At 40.2% G+C, this 22,298-nt stretch overlaps 1 protein-coding gene across 1 annotated transcript; it reads right to left on the bottom strand.

Moving 5' to 3' along the window:
* Positions 1-238: 238 nt before the first annotated feature.
* Positions 239-20,432, bottom strand: LOC139729859 (microprocessor complex subunit DGCR8-like). The gene is made up of 16 exons (XM_071640782.1): positions 20,362-20,432; positions 12,255-13,236; positions 11,714-11,856; positions 10,978-11,123; positions 9,788-9,963; positions 8,970-9,039; positions 7,977-8,037; positions 7,423-7,474; positions 6,812-6,913; positions 6,169-6,267; positions 5,585-5,658; positions 4,811-4,911; positions 4,347-4,446; positions 3,427-3,483; positions 1,863-1,946; positions 239-445 (listed from the first exon to the last, which is right to left on the bottom strand). The coding sequence occupies exons 2-16, from the start codon at positions 13,201-13,203 to the stop codon at positions 239-241; spliced, it is 2,421 nt and encodes an 806-aa protein (XP_071496883.1). The 5' UTR covers positions 13,204-13,236; positions 20,362-20,432.
* Positions 20,433-22,298: the final 1,866 nt, after the last annotated feature.

Here is a 22,298-nt window from a genome sequence, read left to right on the forward strand (position 1 = left end):
GGCATCATCCTCGACGAAACACAAGTTTCTTTCCGATGAAGCTTCAGCACCAACGTCGCCAAGACACTGACTCCCAAACAATGTCGTGACCACGAAAAAGAAGAAGAAGAAGGAATCGGGCACATCCATCATGTGACGAGACTGCACAGAGGTTAATCCACCTCACAAAGCACAAACCGGCCACACCCACCGATCCCTATCTGTGTGATACCACTTGAAGGCAAAAAGGGATGCGGTCCTACGATGGCTCCGTCTCCGCAGCGTCCTCCGCCTCCGCCTCCTCGGCGTTGCCGGGCTCCGCCTTCTGCCGGGCAAACTCCTCCTGCAGCCAGCCCTCCTCGCCGTACATCGCCAGCATCTCCGTCCGCAGCTTGTTCAGGATCTTGCGGTTCGGCCGCGAGTGCCGCTTCCCGTCCTGCAGCTCTATCACGCTCTGCTCCGCTTTCTGTTGAGTTTTTTCGGCGAGAAAGAGAGATTCAGAGACACAATTAGACAAAGGGAGTAAAGGGTATGGCTGATATCGAGATGAGACCATGTATGTGACCGCCTAGGTCAAAACCCACAAAAGGTAGGCCAAAATGAATTTCCATTTTCCTGCAAAGTTTAAAAGAATAAGCTCTAAGCTTTAAATTGATTGAAATCAAGGAGTTTGGAGGTGCAATTTCACAGAAAGGGGAGAAAACAGGATCAGGAGTTGGGTCACTCAGGCGTGCTCTGCAAAAGTATCAAAGGTCCTGTTTACCTGTAGGAACAGTGATTTAAAAAATGTTCAAGATATCACATTTGATGCATATGTGTAGGTCTGTTGTATCCAAAAACATCCTACCATATAAAATTTTCGCACTAAAGCCTAAAATATAAGGAGATATCAGTATTTTTCTCATTAAACCATAACTGTAGACATTTTAGTCTGGCAACATTTTTATTAGAACAATTGTTCACATTTTGTCTATTTAACAATGCTCAACATTGATTATACGGATTCAAATTTTTACAGTGGTTGTTTCTATCCCGAGCTCACATTTTGGAACTATTTTAAAGCACTAATGCTGGGTTTTTGTTTCATCTGCAAATGGTAAATTATGCCTTTAATTGGAAAAAAAAAATGGTCCAGAAAAACTGCTATATATCTTGATTTCCGCTTTGTTTTGAAGCTGCCAAATTTTGACAGCACGAAGAGAAAAGATCACTCTCTCACGTGAGACAAATTTTAGAAATATGAGTTGGTCAACCCAATTGACCTAGACATTGTGGTCCATCGCAGAGAATCCTAACTTCTTTTTGTTGTGGTTGTTGTTCGTTTTAAGCTGGACAGTCACTCATATTGTTTCAAATAACTCGAAGAAAGCCCTCATGCAGGTTACACTTAAAACGTATTCCAAGTGTGTATCCTTGAGGTCTGGCTCAAGGTATAAGAATAATGATTTGTGTGACACAGCAATATTTATGTTTGTTTCTTTGTTTTTCAACATCTTTTGTTTGTTTTTTCCTTTGTTAGCATCATTCCATGTCTTGTTTTTTTTATTATTATTATCTTTTAATATTCAAATAAATAATTGGGTTTCCCCCCTCCCCTTCGACTTTGTCAAATCAAATACTTCAGGGCAATACAGTCCTACAAATTCTGCAACTTCCCTCCTTCCCCTCCCCATCTCCTCCCCCCCCCCCCCAAAAAAAAAATGATATCTCTTTATCCTTAAATGGATCTACAGCCATCCTAACACTTCAAAGATGCCCGTAAAAGACGGTTGCTATGACGACACTTCCCCTTTCATCCGACTGCAATCTTTCCCTAAGCAGAATCAATGCACAATATTTCCATTCCATCAAGGAGCATAGAAAGGCAGAAGAAAAACTCTCACCCTTTTGGCTCTGTTCAGTTCCGTCGATCCTTTGCCGTACATCTTGATGATGGCCCCCCAGCTGTTAAGCTCTGGATGGAGCTCCTGTAGCACGTATAGGAACAAAATGTGCACAATCAGATTTGACGTAAATCCTATACTGTACAGTACATGCCACATGTTCAGCCAGTCTCAGTTTCATGAATTAGAACTTCTCGAAAATTTCGTAAGTGGTAAAAGTCATGAAGTACAGTAGGCCTAATGAATGGAGAAATGTATTGTGCATGTTACATTTATGTCGGGCTCAGAGTTAATATTTCTCAGAACAACCCCACAAAATATATGACGCAAACAGTGACATTCTGTGTACAACAGTAGCATCACTGACACCATTGTACATCCATATAAAAAACGTTCTGGTCTGATGTCAAATTCTTGGTAATGCAATGAACTGTATGCAATAGTTGCATCATACCACCTGCATCCCACATACAGTCTTATAAGTGGAAAAACAACACTGGTTTTGAGACATAAACAAAGAGGATGATATCAAGCAGGCAAAACCTGTTCGGGATGGCTGACTCTTTGTACATGTATAACATTGTAAAGTGCAATCAACCTCTTTTTTTTTTCAAAAGGTTTGCATTCAATTCTGCATGAAATGCTTTCCTTTGCAGTAAGAAGGCATAAACAAGGGAAGGAGATATTGTGATAAAAGAACTCTAGTGAAAATGAGAGTAAGAACGTTTTCTTTTATTCCAAACTTTGGGCTACAGAAAGGAGAAATATGGCAAATGCTGCAAAACAGGACAAAATCAACCTAGAGCAAGTCTTCAACCTGCAAAAAGAGAAAGCAGAATTGCAAAAGCCCTGTTTATTCTGTATGTGTAGCAAACAACTTAGTACTACTGTAAAAGTGGTTTCTTTCGTGGTGGTTTTATTTTCGCGCTTTTCGCGCTTTGAGGTTGAACTGCGAATTTAACATCATGCGAAAATGTTTTGAACTCGCAGTTTGTTACAACGCTATTGCGCACATGCACACATGAAGATTCCGCGCACTGAGTGTATTGATGGTCAACACACACACAGCGATACCGCGCAATGTTATAAAGTACTCGAGAGACGGGAGTTCAGGTAAGCCTGTCTTTAATTCTAATTTCCATTTGATAAATAAAAGAATAATTGGATTATAGTTTGGGTTTTCACATGCAAAATAAAACAGCTTTTGCCGACTGAATTTACAGATTTTGCCGACTGCGAATTTAAACACACGTGAAAAAGTCGGCACCGATGGAAACCGCGAAAGTATCTGTACGCAAAAGAAACCACTTTTACAGTACTCCATCATTTTGCTATTTCCAGCATACTCTAATGATGTTGTTTTTTTATTATTTTTCAAACCGACTTGTATTTAACAGTCCCTGAAATTTGACATCTCAATTTCGATTTAAGTACAATAGACAAGTGTTTCTTGAGTAACAGGGCTTATTTAATGAAACAAGGAGAGCCTCTCATATACTCTATGTAATACGTCCCATCAACAGAGGCAAGAATTCAGAGTTGCTTTGGTTTCTGGTCCCCTCACCTTGAGTAGTTTCTGGGCTCCTTGTTGCTTGCCACCATTCTTGTTCTTGCACATTCCCTGAAGAAAAACAAAGCAAATGGGACTCAAAATCAGAGCAATTAAGGAGCATGTCCTTTAGTAATATACACCATATTATAATGAATGATATCTATTAATAAATCAACATTATATCATAATACTTTTCTGTAATTTTTCATATCATAACATAATATTCCTACAACAAACTTAGCATGAATCCTTCCTTGAAGACGACCACAGTACTCTTGAGCATAATGGAACAAGAGAGGTTGGAAAAGTGTTGGTGATGGCGGTGGTGGTGGCGGCGGTGGTGGCGGTGGTAGGAGGGGGTGGTGGTGGCGGTGGTAGGAGGGGTGATGGTGGTGGGGTTCAAAAGAGTGGTAATGGTATTGGTGGAGGTGGTGATAGGAGGGGTAGTGGTGCTGGTTGTAGGAGGGGTGGTGGTTGAGGGTGGTAGGAGTGTGGTGGTGGTAGTGGTAGGAAGGGTGGTGGTGGAGGTAGGTGGAGGTAGTGGGAGGGTGGTAGCAGCGGTGGTAGAAGGGTGGTGGTGGTGGTAGGAGAGGTGGTGGTTGATGGTGGTAGGAGGGGTGGTGATAGTGGTGGTAGAAGGAGTGGCAGTGGTAGTGGTAGTGGTGGTGGTGATATGAGGGGCGGTGGTGCTGGTGGTCGGAGATGGTGTGGTGATGGCGGTGGTAGGATGGGTGGTGATAGTGGTGGTGGTGGTGATGGTACAAATTCAGCGACATGTACATTATAAGACAAAAGCCACTATTACACAACACTATAACAGTGTAACTCATCTCTTCATATTTCACAGATGTTTTTCAATTATAATGTCACCAGGCATACTCCAGTATCTGTGTATCAGACACAGAGTACCCTACCCCAAGAGATGGACTGACCTTAACACAGTGGGGTCCTAGGGTGAGTGTGTACTCGCTGCGTTGGTGGTTCTTGACTTGGATGTCGAGGTTGATATCCGTATCAGCCATGCCATGACTCCTGTTTGAGAGCAAAGGGGACACCAGGGTTAACTTTATTTTGCTGTCTAGAAAATACTTCTCTACATACTGTAAAGCCAGAAATTTTGCCGTGTATGAAACTTTCGCAAATTTTGTGAGGAGCCAAAATTTGCAAAAGTAAAATGCACACAAAAGTGTTAAGTCTACACAATGCATTGAAGTGCCCCTGTGTGTCCATGAGAATATTGATTATGCAAGTACACTTGCATCAACACAAACAACTTTCATCTTCACCTCCAGTACACCAACGAATACAACTGTTTCGGTCAAGCATCCCCTCGCATCCTGTAACAAAGGCTACCACCTGTTTTATAGAACTCGAGACAGAAAAGAACAAATCGTACCTCTGCCTGTATTCCTGGAGAACCTGCCAGGGTGTCAGCTGACCCGCCTTCAAACACAGGTCGTAGATGCGACTGTCATCGATGGCAACGTGATCGAAGTACTGGGGGGAACAAAATATATACAACAGAAACAAAAGTAACAAGGTGACTTGTAAAATACATATTTTAATCACTAACACTACTAGTACTCCTCATGTTTTATGATAACATCTATGATATGAATGATTACATATACCATCATATCAGTACCATTATAATTACATAATTTTATTGTCATTGCAAGTTAATCGGCAGTAGATCATACATCACGGTCCTAGGTGGGATATTTGTTTTGCTGTTGCACATACTGTAAAAGTGGTTTCTTTCGCGTACAGAAACTTTCGTGGTTTCTTTCGCGTACAGAAACTTTCGTGGTTTCCATCGGTGCCGACTTTTTCGCGTGTGTTTAAATTTGCGGTCGGTAATGATAGCGTTGTAACAAGCGACGAGTTCAAAACATTTTCGCGTGATGTTAAATTTGCGGTTCAACCTCAAAGCGCGAAAATAAAACCACCGCGAAAGAAACCACTTTTACAGTAAATTGTAACATTTGAGCTAAGATGTGATAACGAAATCAGTTGTACATTATGAAAAAGAGTGAAAGCTTTACAGAGCAAATTGAGCGATTCTGTTTTGTGAACTATCACAGCAAAGAGTTTCCAAGAGTGAGACAAAAAAAAAAAGAAGCAATCTGGGATGGAGAAAAAGAATCCTGACATGAGCCCCAGATCTCACCTCAGTATCTGTCTCCGCCTTTGGCTTCTTGTCGGCTATCAGCTCAGGTACCAGGATGTCCAGCGTGGCTTTGGCTGTGGAGACATCATGGACACGAGAGACAGAAAGAGAGAGAAAAGAAGGAGAGTCACAAGGTGGACATATATTTCTAATAATACAAATTCGGTTCAAATCAACACTTGACATTCCAGAGACTTTTAACGCTTTCTTGGTATATGCAGTGGTTGTGAGTGCCAATTTTGATTCTGTACAACTTGGCATCGGATATCTATATTGGGGAATCGCATGTCATTGAAAAGAGTAGTCTACTGCAGTTTGCATTCAACTTAAAGGTTATACACCCTTAAAAGAATTCAACCTAAGGAGAGAGTTGTCAAAAATGAAAAGCCATCATGAAAAAACAAACAAACAAACAAACAAACAAACTCTGAATACTGTAAAAGAGTATTCAAGAGGTTAGAACCTATGTCAGTGTATCATTTCAGAATGTCTTAAATAGAGTTTGATGAATGCAAAACATTCCTTGAGGTCTTGGTGTGTGTAGATACATCTACTTGAATTTCTTAATTAATCTTCAACACTACCTGCTTCAGCTTTGGCTAATCTCTTGCTGCTAGCTTCACCCCGGCCATATTTTGTGCCTTGGATCTCTACCACAGCTGCAAATGGGGCGTTGGCATTATCTAGAGGAAAAAAAAGAGGGAAATATGAGCGATTCAAGATCATGAAATTATTCTGCTGTGTAAGCATCAGCATACATGCATATTTCATCATCATGAATATCATCACTATCATCACCATACTGACAAGACAATAGCAATCACTGTCATTATCTGCAGGATCATTAGTTCCATCATCATCATCCCCACTGCTATCATCATCACTATCATCATCACTATCATCATCACTATCATCATCACTATCATCATCACTATCATCATCACTATCATCATCATCACCACCACCATCACCATCACCACCATCATTATCCTCATCACCATGTCCATCAATAAACCCTCACAAACTTCCTGACAATATGATTATGATCACAGTTATAAAAGTCTTAACCATTATTACAAACTTTGTATCACCACAATTACTGGTACAGTTATTCTTACCTAGGGACAGTGTAACTGGTATGATTTATTTTGTAATGTTCTGTAATCACAATCATTATCGTCTTAGCATTATCATTATGATAGTGATGATCTGCACCATCAAACTTACTGCTCTCTCCAAAGATGTAGTGTGGCTGTGTTCTCATGATACGCTGGGAATACTCGTGGAGGATGCACACTGGTGTCTTGTCCTGGGCATTGATGACAAACTCTGGCAGAGAATGTAAGCACAGCGGCAGAAAGTGATATCTCCAAGTTTTCATTTAAAAAGTTATCTACTATCCAATTGCCTTTTTCCCTCTAATATCCCTTTATCTAAACAGTAACATTGAATTATGAAATTTAACCCTCTTAATCACATCTGTTCTCTACACACAAATAGATATTGCCCTAACTTCAAAAGCTGAAGAGTGTCACCTACTCTTATTTCTTAAAATAAAATTCATAATACTGTACTCAATCTTCTCTAACAGTGAGGTATTGATGTTAATGCCTTGTGTTGTAATTAAACTTTACCTACATTTTGGACTTTGCCAGACTCTGGCATTTGACCTATACATTTACAACCGAGAGTGATCTCATCTGAGTATGGAGATAAAGAAAATAGTTTTCCCACGATTTATTACATATTTGATGAAGGAAGGACGAAGTATCAGACTTTGGTCTTTGACCCTTGACCTTTGACCACATACATTGTCATGGTGATGATTGCATACTCACCCCTGCCTTTGTTGCCAGGAATTTGGCAGCGAATCACCTTCGGTCCCCCGGGCTGCAAATAATGAGACATGTAACGGTATGTAATCACACCACAATGCAATGTGAAAAAACAGAGGTAAAACACTCACAGAGTATCCTCCCCCCCCCCCCCCCACCAAAAAAAAAAGGAAAAAAAAGAGGAAACATGATTACAATGTAATGTGGAAGCACAAGCTATAAATTATGTCACTGGAGTCAAAGATAGATCCATAGTACTAATTCTAATCAAAATAATTCCACATACACATCTACCAGACTTTGTAGGAGTATTTTTTTTTTAAAGGATAACACAAGGTAATGTTCATTGTTCTGCTCAGATCTTCGGCATCGCCAGTTTCAACAATGTTCGGTCATCATTTTGTCATTATAATGTTCCTTTCACTAGACACATTATCATTATGACTACTAAAGGAGGGTTCATGATATGCTGCAATTATCAATCATTAACAGCTTATGACAGAACCAGAATATATAGCATGAATCAGTTAAACTTTGCACAGGAAAAAGTCACTCACAAAGTGTGGTCTATCCTTTGTTTTCAAAGCTCTTGTATGCTTTCTTCTGGCAGCCCATGTTCTGGAAAAGAATAAGATGTAAGCTCAAGATACTAATGACAATAATAAAATAGTTTTGATTGTGCAATATTATCACCATCTCCACCTCAGCATCTGAGATTGTGTTTCATCTGTAAAGATATTAAAGGACAAGTTCACCTTTATAAACATAAGGATTGAGAGAATGTAGCAATATTAGTAGAACACATCAGTGAAAGTTTGAGGAAAATCAGACAATCCGTTCAAAAGTTATGAATTTTTAAAATTTTTGTGCAGCAACCGCTGGATGAGAAGACTACTGCAGTGTATGAATAACTTGCGTACAACAATATAAGGAAAATATAAAGAGAATTTCACAAAATTCCATCTTTTGAAAAAAGTACACATTCCCCTGACTCGTTACCAACAAATGTTATGGGCAATATTATTCCCCCTGCCTTTAGAAAGAGGCAAGTCAAGAGCTCTTTTATTATGCGAAAAAAGTGAAAATATGTTGAATTTTCTTTTACATTTTCTTTATACTGTTGTACGCATATGACTCACAAGCTGTAGTAGTCTCCTCATCCAGCGGTTCCAACACAAAAATTTTAAAAATTCATAACTTTTGCATCAATTATCCAATTTTCCTCAAACTTTCACTGATGTGTTCTACTAATATTGTCGCATTCTCTCAATCCTTATGTTTATGAAGGTGAACTTGTCCTTTAAAATGTTCAGTGTACGATAGACATTAGCACAAGTAAAACAAACCAAAAAAGGGTTAGGGAACATGAAATCCGAGGCAAGAGCTTTAAGGTGAAGAACAGCATTCAAAATGTTTTCATTAACTAACAGTCTAAAACATAATATACCATCATCATATATGTACATATTATGCAGTGGTACATGTATATGGAAATGACCACCACCACCACCAAAAAAAAAAAAAAATGCATCTTTTAGATTCATACTCACTTGAATCGTTTGATGGCAATCTTCTCAAATCTAAATAGTCTTTCTAAATATTCATGGAGCTCCTTCCCATCTGCAATCATTCAGAAGAAATTGAAATGAAATATCAGTGTCAGATCAAAAGTAAATGCTTATTTTTCAGTGAGTCTGCCAGTCAGTAACAGCCGCCTGTTTATATTGCTGTGTCTAACTCGCTGCTGTATTGATACAATTGTCCTAAAATCTGAGTAGACCAACATCATATTCATATCCAAACTTATTTTTCATTTTTTCGAACAGAACATACAATGATATAATTGACATTGAAGATGTATAAACACACACACAAACTTATATATTCTGAAAAAATAAAAGTGATGGGGCCCACTCAAAATACTGTGGTTGTAATATGCGAGTACCTCTTAAAGAAAGAGAAAGAGAACTCTTAAAAACTTACTACTTCAATCAAGCCCAAGTATTTTCAATGGCATTTGGTATATGCTCGCAAGAAATTGACCCCAGATTATAGGTTACAGAAAATGATTTAACTTGTTGTCAACAAAGTCACAAGTAGAATGTTTGGTGTCCATAAACTTAATCTAACATACCTTGCCAAAAATATTTCTATCATCTTTGTCTCTTGCAATTTATGCATTCTTTGCTGGCATAAGGCAAGATCTTATCTTATTTCAACCATTTCAAAGATTGTATTGATTAATTTCACCAAAGAGTAGGAATACGGGTGAAATCCTCCTTATTATGCTTTGCACCATCATGGAATAAATCTGTACAGAAAAAGGACAAAGAGACATGTTCTGTCCCAAGCTAAGAAGATAACTTACCAACCGAGTCGTCTTCACATATATGAATCTTGCTGTTCTTCTGGGGGAGAGTTTTGTTTTCTGACCCCTGGCCCTTGTCCTTTGGCCCTTGATCTGTGACCTCAGTCACATCACCCTTTGGTTCTCCATCGACAACACCATTCTGAAGTTTTCTTGATGGATCAGCATTGTCTGGAGAGAAAAAAAAACAAACAAACATGCAAATACTGACTAAATAATGTTAAATGGGACAAGTATGTCCTTACAATTCTTATACACCAAAGTTAAGACATGTCACAAATAACAAGAGTATGTTAGCTTGTTATTTCTAAAACTCAAATGGTGTCTTAACTGTACATAGCTACTGTAACTTTCATTTCCACTGAGATGGTACATACCATAGTATACATGAGAAGTGAGCACCCACTTTCTATGTACAAAGTGTACTTTTTTACACCCTCGTTGGCTCCGTGAGCAATTCATTCATTCACCATTTTTTATTCGTTCATTCTTTCTTTCCTTCACTTGTTTATTCATCCATTCATTTATTCATTAATTCATTTACTCATTCAATAATTCATTGATTCAACACCTATACATCCGTCCATCCATCTACTCATTAATTCATTCAGTCATATGACACAACATGCAACATGGATAGAGTTTGATAACAACTGCGAGTCACCGCAGGCAAACCACAGAAGGTTTATCTGTCAAGTTATATTTCCTATCTGTGAGATGGACCACTGCCGATCAAGTACGCTGTGAAAGACACTTATGCCCATATGACTAACTGTAATTCATACTAAAAATGCCCCTTGCTCATTTAACGTGCCTGTGGTATTAAATGAAAACAAATGACTAAAACATTTAACTTTTGTGGACACAACTGCTTGTTAATTTGAATTCATTGCTTTGTTTTGTCTATAAACCCTTTACCTGATTGGGCACGTGAGGAAAATTAAGTTTGTGGCTTTTTCCCAATACTCGATTACTTGACTAATCTGGCCATACCTTGCAGAAACATAGAAGTTTTGGATACAAGAGTGGCAGAGCTAGAGAATGAAGGTAGTACAAGACAAGAAACAGCTGACTGCATGCATCATAGACAAGATATATAAGTGAATCTAATTCAACTGAAGTAAGAAACACAAAAATATATATATATATATATTTTTTTTTAGCTCTGAGATTGTGACTTTAGGACATACAGTGTACCTTCCACTGCCTCTTTGGCATCCTTGCTATTTAGTTTATCTGTTTTCTGGTTACTGTTGCTCTGCGCTTGCACCTTGTCCTTCTCCAGGGCTCGGCTATAGTGCAGGCAAGGTATGGCGGCCACTGGGACATGGTGTCTCTACAATATCAAAAGTTTAATACAAGATATATATAAAAATTTGTACTCACAATCAGGCTATTAAAAAAATCCCAATAGATTTTACTCATGTATACCAGGAGTATATTCTGAAGGAATTTTAGTTAAGCAGTCCTCTTTTACATGCCATAGCTCGTAACAGTCAAGTTTTAATCACCGACTTGGCAAATCTCTGAGAAGTTCTGCATACCATGCCCAAGGTCCATTAAAGATTATACAAGGTTCCTATCCCGTTTCATTAGCCCTTGCAAGTGTTATCCATAAAGTTTTGTCTGTATTTCGGTTGGCAATCAACTGTTGCATTTTGCATTATGCGTCCTAGATTTATCTTTGGGAACAGCAATTGCTCGTATGTCTCCTCAACAAAGCGTTAATATGACTGCTGCTATTGGGCAATCTCCTATCAGGTGTCACTTCACATAGTACAATGTACAATTTATTTGTATGCAATATATATCAAAGTAGTATTGAGGTTACACATTCTAGCTAAACAATTGACACATGCCTTGTGTCCTCAGTTTCACTGCATCCTACATCAATCGCTTTACATCAGAAACACCTGTGACACTCACTCTTGCACTTCCAGAACCCAGGAGGTACGGCCTGGACCAGGTGCAGACACGGGTGGGGCGGTGGAGGTAGAGGGGCATGCCGCACTGGTGGCTGATGCGCACCCAGCCATCCGGTAGACCCTCCAGGGGCTCCTGGCCATGCTCTGGGTAACACAGTCAGTGGTGGCCGTTGAAATCCAAAGAAACAATACATGCTGCCTTCAAGCAGCTCGCTGCTTGTCTTCACCATTCATCCACTCACATATCGAACAAACATTTCAGAAACATTTTTCATCTGTTTTGTGTTAATACATGGTACAAAACCATGTGTCATATCATTTCATATGTTCTATCATACTTAGTTGATAATCATTTTGATTGAACTGAAATTTGCCTTTGAAAGCATTTTGTTATTCATCAACTGAGTAACTGACACATTATTTTTTTCCATTGACTTGTGGCAGCCCGAAGGAGAAGAGCATACTACAATAGCACAAAGCATGGGTGCATACAGATGTGATTACTCAATGTATTGAATGAAATGTTCCTTACGAATACTTACTCTTTAGTACCATTTTCTCCTTGACTCCAATGAGTCCCTCTGGTAGAGAGCCCCCTTGGGTCACGACCTTCCGCCACACATCTCTTGCCTTCTTGTTGCCTTTCTTCTGCTGTTCCTCGCCACCCTTGGCCTGCTTGTATTCCGAGGGCAGCGCCTCGTCCAGCATGGCATCCAGGTCCCCGTCGCTGTCGGAATCCCAGTCCTCCACCTCCTCCCCCTCCTCCTCTTCCTCTTCTTCATCTCCGTCTCCATCCCTAGCACCCTCCTCATTCCCCATCCCTCCTTCTCCTCCTCCTTCTCCTCCTCCTGCTACTATTCTTCTCTCATTGTCACCACTACTGCCTTCTTCGGCATCGCTGAGAGTCTCATTAAATTCTTGATTCCAGTCTCCATCTCCTGCTGATTCTTGCTCTGCAATGGAATTATCTTCAGTCTCCTCCCCAACATCTTCATCTTCTCCTCCTCCTCCTCCTCCTCCTCCTTCACCACGCATCTCTTCCTCCCGCTCCTCAAGTCTATCGGTAATGTCCTCCACCCGCCCATCACTTTGGGAGTTATCGTCACCTTTGGATGCATTGTCCGCCTCACCGTTGCCATGGCTACTCCCCTCATCCTCTACCTCCTCATCCATGAGGTAGAGGTCCTCCGCGTCCCCGATCTTCCCAATGTCGTGAAACGACGACGTCGACGTCCCGCCGCTCTCCATTCCGTGCAAGTGGGCCGCATCGTCATGCAGGTTGAAGTCGAAGCCAAGCAGACCGCCAGCGGAGTCAGCTCCCGCCTGGCCCAGGCTTGACTCCATGGAGTGCATCATGTCCGGATAATCATCCACGAGGAAGCTGCTCGAGTCCCACATGTCGCTGTCGAACGGGATGCTGCTCGGTGGGATGTCATCTGGGAAACAGGGTCTCTTTGATGGTGGGGGACTCGTGCCATCGAGTTTATCCATAGCAGACAAATCACACTCTCTACTTCCTCAACTCTGCACAGAAAGGAATTTGTTGCATGTTAACAAGGCATGCTCAAATACTTCCAAAATCTCTGATGTCGGCGCACAACACAGACTATTTAAAACAGAAGACAACAATATCTGCACGATACACTGAAAGGAGTCAAGAATTAAAGGTGGCCACGTTATTTTGACACTGAGATCATCTACTCACACACCAATGCCGTTTTGTTTGCTGGTCTGTCCGTTTGTTGCAAGATACAATGATTGTAACATCACTGCCTCTTCTCTCCACATCTGTGGCAACAAACATTCACAATTATTGAACAATTAAAAACAAGACAAAAGGATATTGATGTTTTTCCCTTGTACATATTTCCAGCCAAGTAGACACTCTCTATTGAAAAATTTACACAGCACTCTAAAGTGTGTTCTAAACAGAACTTTGGTCACCTCTAATTATTATTTCAATTACCTGATTTCTAGCTGCACAAATGTGAAAACACATTTGTGAAAACCTGAGCATTGACATTAACACCGTAGACATCTGTGTCGAACCACTGTGCAGAGGAGCTAGAAGAACACTTCAAAAAATCCATCAGTTTTGGGCCACAGAGGCACGTGTGACTCTTGACAGGTGGTGTCTTGAATCATCCAGAAGAAGGCTGCTATTGCTGATGCTTTTCTGAGTGATCCACTCTACCCCAAAGGATATAACGTCTTCTCTCAACTCTACACACACACACACACACATACACACACACACACACACAATCTAACTGCAGTGTACCAGCACAGGCAACACCTGCCGGTCTAGATAATGCCACCACACCGTCTCAATTCCCCTGTCAGCCTGGCACCCAACGTCAAAGACTTCAATATGACGTTTGAGCGAATGACTGATAACCCTTTTTGACAATGTTCTCAACTGAGCTTAAAAGCACAAAGAGAGAAAATAAATCAACCCCGTTATCAGGTTTTTTGAGTGTGGCAGTCCTCTGACAAAGATGCTGGAGAATGGAAATGAGACACAAAGTCAAAGGTATCCCTCCTACCCAGCTTAGGTCGAAGGTCAAACAGATCTGGAATGCTGTCAAAACCCTGAATGCAGCTTCACACAAAAGGCAAAATAACATAAGTTGTGCTAGCATTAGAGACTGTCTCTTCCAGATATCGAAGGAGCATGCAAGAACCACAGAATGTACTTTTGTCTAGAAATCAGATATACAGATACCTCATCATGAAAGAAGTCAGATATATACAATAACGAAAAGCTCCTAATAGGAGGTGAAACTGTAGGTCCCAGCTCTTTATACATGGGGTATTTCTTCGTTTTTGTATCCTGATATAGTGAGAATCCTGACATAACAAGGTAATTGTTATAAGGTCCTCAACCTTCTTGTAAGGTTCCCCTGCACAATGTACACCTGAAGGAGGAACACCCTCACAAAGTGGAGTGCTAATGGAAAACCCAAATATGAGACTTGTCCTGCTTCCATTAAACTCGACATATGTTTCAACAATTCGAAATGGTTCCACTTCCCGAAGTAGCAGTCTGACAGGTGACGAAATGCTTTGCGAGACAATGACCTCACTGGACCAGAACTGATCTTGACACTACAGAGAAATAAACTAGGAAGCATCCAAGATCTCTACCAGCAGAACAACTCAACACAAGAATTCATTAATTTCATTTTCAAGAAACACCACTCTTTTATACTCCATTTTTTTTCTCTCTCTACTACACTCTTCCCATCCCATTGTTTTCTGAGTTCTAATGTGTATTCACTACATGTACTGAACATGTGTTGGTCTACCTGTATGCTTGTTCAATTATATCTTTTTGCAGAGGACATCCTTAACAAAAAGTTTCCTTTCAAAAATATTTGATGCCATAAAGATAACTTTACATTACAGTGCATCATTTTGTGTGTGCTTGCTTTCCATTTAATCTCAATTGAAGAATTTGCAATGCTGCTGATATTTAGCGATCTGAGGATTTTATGTTAACAGCTGAAATTTGAAAATATTTGCTTGACTTTCATTCATGAAAATGTGAGGTGGTTGTCGATATTTGGGATACTTAACTCGAGAAAACAATTTGCAAATACACCTTGTATCTATGCTGACCTTTGATTAGATTATACAATCTCAGAGGGCATTTTCACTATCAAAGTTACAGTTTTATTCTGGAAGGGAGCCAGGTCATTTTGGATCGGTTTCAAAGCTTAAAGCCTTCTCTCAAAAGTGTTTGAGGAGCTTGGAGGTCAAACTAATTTGATGGTATGCACGACATTACTACAAAGTGGAACTCTCTGATGCGCTTATTACCACAGCCTCTGCGATAAAACAAAGGGGAATTCCCGACAAGTTGAAAGTACATTGTACTTTTGTAAGTCTGAAAAGAAAGGGTAAAAGTGTCAAAGCACCAACGATGAAAATTTTAACAAAATGGGATGAAAATTAAGGAAGTTATAAAACTATGAAGCTTCACTAATTTTCATGAAACAGTTCTTGAACATCCTTTTTAATATGCAAATGGTGAATTCATGATGTCATTCACTCACAACTTGCCATACAGTTTACAGTAAGTGCACGCTTTAACTGATGGAGTGCGCACTGCTAAAGCATGCAGTTGTGATGTCAGTGAGTGTAATTACAGCAAGCCACAGTCTTGTGCACATATGAGAAATGATATCTAAAAGTGGTTATTAGTACCAGTCATAAGCACTGGTCATGAGAAAAAACTTGCCCGCTGGGCATGTTTATAGGCAAAATGAAAGACTGGTCATGTGATTGCTCTCAGCAAGTCATTTGATTAGGATCCATATCACCATTTCATAAAATAACTTTACAAAGTAATTACGAGGTCTAAGGGGGGGGGGGAGAAAAATCCATATATGCCTAGATAAACACCTTGGTCTTTCATCACACAACGAAGTTGCAAAGGTATAAAACCCTTATTCACTTAAGTAGATCCAGCACACACACACACACACACACACACACACACACACACGTTGCAGGGTCCTTAGCTATGATGTTCTCTCGTGGTTGCTAACTTTATGGGTGTCTCTCCGTCCAGCCCATCGAGTGTATCTGTCGCAGTCAGCGTCGGTTTGTGATGCATACTCAGCTATACTGCACTTTACCCTAGTTAAGACAAGGCACTGGCAAACTTGACTAAGACATCAAGACCCTGTCTAAACTAGTGACAAAACAGTACAGTCGAGTGTGAACATTCATTGCATCGTCAAGTTGCACGGCCCTAGGGCATGCGGACTGTGTTACCGTGGGGGGAACGGGTGGGGCACCCTACATCACTTGTCAACGCTGCAGTACCTCAAACGGTAGTGGCAACCCTTAACTTCACTGTCCATGTCCAAAGGTACCAATGGGATTTAAGGCAGCTGGTTGTGCACAAACTTCACATCATTATGACATACAATGTACCGTACTCTCAAATGGGAAGGAAATCCAAATATGTCAACTGGGTGAATGCAGCAATATTAGTAGAATATGTACACCTTGTACATCAGCAAGATTTGAAGAAAATCTGATATTTGAAAAGTTGTGAGTTTGTTTAAAAGTTTTGGTGCCATCGTCTCTGGATGAGAAGACTACTATACAGTTATAGACGTCACTGCAGGACAATGATATGATGTTTTTAAGGAGAATTCAACAATTTTTTTTTTTTAATGAAAAGTACACGTTCCTTGACCTGTTACTCACACACGTTGACGGTACTATTATTCCTCCTGCTTTCTGATGAAGGTATTAAGTCAGGTGCTCTCTAATTATGCTAGAAAGTGAAAATATGTTGAATTTTCTCCACATAAATTAAATTATTGTTGTGTGATGTCACAAATGTTGATGTCTTTCATACAGCGATAGTGGTAATGAGACTTAATTTTTCCAAGTAATTGTCCAATTTTCCCCAAAGTTTGCTGATGTGTTCTACCAACATTGCCGCATTCCCTCGATCCACAATAATATTTGGGTTTCATTCTAAATAAGACAGAAAAATGCAAATCAACAGGTTGTATGTTGCATGTGTGGGAAAAGGTCAAAGGTTATGAAGAGTCCTCAATAGTACATTAACCCATTACCCCAATGGAGTCAGGTCATGCAGATGTCAAGGCCATGGAAAAGCACAATCCACACTTTAGATCACACTGTTTCCTAGTACAGTGCACTCCCGTTATACAAACACGGTTATAATGAAATAAAATTCAGGCCGCAACATTTCTCACTAAATCATTCTAATTGCTTATTTATTCGGTTGTAACAAAATTTCGATATAACGAAAGAAAATTGCCAGTCCCAAGGACTTTGTCATAATGGGAGTCCACTGTACAGAGATAAATACATGGCTGTTAAAGTTTTTTCTGGAAGAATACGGTACTGTAAGTGTCAAGCAAGAAATTTTCACGGCGTGAAAGTTTTGCAAATTGCCACTGGCATTCAATGCATATAATGTAGACAAGAACTTGACAGTGCATTCTAATTTTGCAAATCTCGCCTTTCGCAAAAATTCATGAAATACAATGTAACCCATGCGAAAATTTCTGGTTGCCTTACAGATTTATAACATGCAAAGCATGTGTAGACCACACATCGGAGCAAACTATTTTGAACTTCAGTCATATAATTACGTATTTTATGCAAATACACATGTAACTGCAAATTTCAGTTTCTCACCCAGCTATTTCACTCCCACACGCACACACACATCTTTGTGGAAGTTATCCTACCCAAAAAACAAAGGAAACCCTGATTAAAGCTATTCTCTTTAAAGTGAAACGGCTGAAACAAAGCAACAGATGATGAGATTTCAAGCAAACTGGGGCAAATATTGTACTATAATTATATTGGATGGCTATGAATGGGATACCAGGGAATATTGCAGGAGTTAGGGCCAATATTGCACAAATCGAAGATGAGTGCAATATTGACCCTAACGAGTGCAATATTCCCTGGTATTCCATGAATCAAGGCCATCCAATATAATCATTATCATCTATACAATCAAGTAGAGCAAGCATAAACTGCACAAAATTACCCGGCTTCTACTCGTCTTTGAAGTTGACTCGGCAGTCCCATCCCAGCGCTGAAAAGGGGAAGCCCCTAAAACTGCGTATGAAACAAACAACTAGCAAGATGCTTGCGCGCTTGTGAAATGTAACAAAATGACGCGCACTAGTAGCAATTTGTTTGCGCATTTAGCAAGCGCTCACGCAATAAACGAGACAGAATTGAATATGTGTGATCTTGAACGGCAAGTAACAACGGTAGCCTATGGGGAATTAATACGTTGGTCTATGCGTTCGTTCAATATGCTCTGATATTGAACGGTAAAAATTGAGCGGACTACAATACGCGTTTTTAATGCGCCGCTAAAACGTCCTATATAGATGATAACAAGAAATATTTGCCAATATGAGCAGTGAATATAAAACTCACATGGCATTTTCTGGCTGGACTACAAGGAGCGAACTGGATCATGAATGTGAATAATTTTCATAAATTTCTTTTCTTTTTTTTGTACAAAATGTAACTCTTTATAGCTTTGTTCTGTAGAGGCAAAAAAAAAAAAGAGGCAAGTTTGTTGATTGCTTGACTCAATTTTCATAAATTTCCATTGCTTCATGTGAAAAAAAAAAGAACTTTATGGCATCTACTGCAGAGAATTTGCTGCACTCAACCCACAGTTAAGGAGCACGTAGTGGAAATACAGACCTTGTAAACTAGCACGAATATTCTTCTTCCGGGTGAAGTACTGACCTCTGGAAAGAGTATTTTCGTAAAAGCATGTGAGTATTTTTGCTGCCAAACATGTGTCGTTGTACTTATTTATGTATTGATTCTGCGGAATTTAAAACATGCGAGATTCCTTGTACCCACCCAAGCACGGAAAATTACCCACGCGAAAATATCCACTTTACAGTACCAAATGGCAACATCGCCTGATAATTCATCACATTTGCTGGCTAATTTCAGCACAATGTGGTTGTAAGCCAGGCATACACATGTATCCGTTGTCATAGACATACCGGTAAGTGCATGAATTTTGATGCGGCATTTGTCATCTCACCGTGCACTTGGTGATATCTATTGATTTCAGCATTCATGGCCAAAGTTGCATCGTATTAACTGACATCGTTTGTAGTCGTACAGAAGCTGAAACATGTCATTGTGAGAATATAATAAAATTCAGAAGGTAGAGGGTAGATTTCTAATCTAAAATATCAATTAGACAATTGAGTAATTTTTTCTTTTTTTTTAGATCAAAAGACAAAACTGCATGACCCCTGAACCAGCTACCGTACGTAAGCCCCCGACTTGATCCAGGGTAGGTATTTAGGCTTAGCTTAGGGCCTACTGTAGGGGCCACTCAGTTTTGATGTCAAAATGACTCTTTCAGGAATTACAGGTAATATTTTGGGTATTCTAACATGCTCCACTGCTCTCCAGCTTCTTAAACGATGTCTTGACTCATGGACACACGCGAAAATGTGAGGTAAAATCATGAAATGCAGTGCACATACCACACAGTGACACACACAGTGACACACACAGTGACACACGCACACTCCTGCTCTCCCTCCTTCTCAATGTTCTCCCTCTCGATCTCTCTATCACTCAGTGTCACTGATAAAATTGTCTTTTTCCAGTTAGTAGAGCGAGCTAGTAGAGATATTCTTTAAAATTTAGATTCATTTAGCTCAACTCCCACCTGCTAGTTACAAGTAAATTTATGCCTAACCCAACTTATTTTTATTTTTTTTTGGTTACCCAAGGTGGGTATGGAAAGACGTAGCAATGATTACAAGATGTGTAAACTCCAATGTTATTAAAGTGTTAAAGTTACTAGTCACTATTAATTAGATATCTAACTGACGAAGTAAAATGTTGCGTCCTGTCCATGCTAACAAATATTCATTAACGGTGTAGACCATCGACCATCCATACTAATTTACTATGCCCAGCCATGCCCAATGGCCATGCATGCATGGGGCAGTGATCTGTCTACAGTCTATATTAGTAACGTTTAGATGTAATCTAACGATCACAGAATTGCAGGGAAATTACCCCCAATCTATTCACTTACATTTAGAGAAACATTAAATTCGAGAAATTCTTACACATCGTCCTTACCGACCAGCCTTTCCGCCGCTGTTTCACCTTCTGAAACCGCTTCGTTTCTCAACATGCGCTGTAGTCTGTAGTGCTGTGCATGTATACGACATACAGCGAACACACAATCCCCCATACGTTGGCCCTGCCTGGCTAGCTAGGCTGCGTGCTATCTTTGGTGTGTTGTGGGGCTGCGTGGTAAATCTACTGGCAGGCGCTAGGGTAAGCGACTCGTCCATAGCAAAGATGACCACAAAACATGTCGCCCCAAGATCTCTGCTTTCATTATCATTTCACTTGAACTATACATTATACCAATATAAAAAGTTATACATGTTATCGGATGTACTTGTATGGTTGTAACTGTTATAACACGTATTAACCATGCTTATAGAAACATATTAATATTGCTATGCTTATTTAAAAAAAAAAAAAAAAAAACTAAAATGTGGAAGGGGATATCTCTCCCCCAAACACTTCCCTGTCGTGATCGGCCTCTCTGGCGCTTCGCTCGCTCGCACCATGGACCCTACCGTCCATGCTCGCACGTATCCTCCATTTTTTGCCTCCTCCCACCGGCGTAGCCAGGATTTCATCTTAGGGGGGGCGGTTAGTCTGCGAGGGAGCGAAGCGACCGAGCCCGAGCGAGCGGAGCGAGCGAGGGGGGGGGGGGGAGGGTGTGGGAGGGGGGTGTCCCCCTCCCACGGTAAGAACTTTTTGATGTTGTAAATGGTGCAATTTGATGCAGGTTTTTGCGCGTTTTATCGACGTGAAACAGTCCCACTTGTTTATGGTAGCAGTTTATTTTGATGTAGATTATTATTGAACAATTTGCCCAAAAAGGGTATAATTTAGATACACTTCTTGTATTAATTCTTTTCACTGAATATCATGAACGCGACTGAACCCGAGCGAGCGGAGCGAGCGAGGGGGGGGGGGGGGAGGGTGTGGGAGGGGGGTGTCCCCCCTCCCACGGTAAGAACTTTTTGCATTTTGATGTTGTAAATGGTGCATTTTGATGCAGGTTTTTGCGCGTTTTATCGACGTGAAACAGTCCCACTTGTTTATGGTAGCAGTTTATTTTGATGTAGATTATTATTGAAAAATTTGCCTATAAAAGGGTATAATTTAGATACACTTCTTGTATTAATTCTTTTCACTGAATATCATGAACGCGACTGAGCGAGCGAGGGGGTAGGGGAGGGTGTGGGAGGGGGGTGTCCCCCCTCCCACGGTAAGAACTTTTTGCATTTTGATGTTGCAAATGGTGCAATTTGATGCATGTTTTTGTCCCCCCTCCCACAGTAAGAACTTTTTGCATTTTGATGTTGCAAATGGTGCAATTTGATGCATGTTTTTGCGCGTTTTATCGACGTGAAACAGTCCCACTTGTTTAAGGTAGCAGTATATTTCAGTGTAGATTATTATTGAACAATTTGCCTATAAAATGGTATAATTTAGATACACTTGTTGTATTAATTCTCTTCACTGAATATCATGAACGCGACTGAACCCGAGCGAGCGGAGCGAGCGAGGGGGGAGGGGAGGGTGTGGGAGGGGGGTGTCCCCTCTCCCACGGTAAGAACTTTTTGCATTTTGATGTTGCAAATGGTGCAATTTGATGCATGTTTTTTGCGCGTTTTATCGACGTGAAATATTCCCACTTGTTTAAGGTAGCAGTATATTTTAGTGTAGATTATTATTGAACAATTTGCCTATAAAATGGTATAATTTAGATACACTTCTTGTATTAATTCTTTTCACTGAATATTATGAACGCGACTGAACCCGAGCGAGCGGAGCGAGCGAGGGGGGTGTCCCCCCTCCCACGGCGAGAACTTTTTGCATTTTGATGTTGCAAATGGTGCAATTTGATGCATGTTTTTGCGTGTTTCATCGACGTGAAACAGTCCCACTTGTTTAAGGTAGCAGTATATTTTAGTGTAGATTATTATTGA

This window comes from Diadema antillarum, unplaced genomic scaffold (assembly GCF_040938485.1).
Source record: "Diadema antillarum isolate AM-2024a unplaced genomic scaffold, OU_Dant_1.0 seq00000266_RagTag, whole genome shotgun sequence".
Classification (NCBI taxonomy): domain Eukaryota; kingdom Metazoa; phylum Echinodermata; class Echinoidea; order Diadematoida; family Diadematidae; genus Diadema; species Diadema antillarum.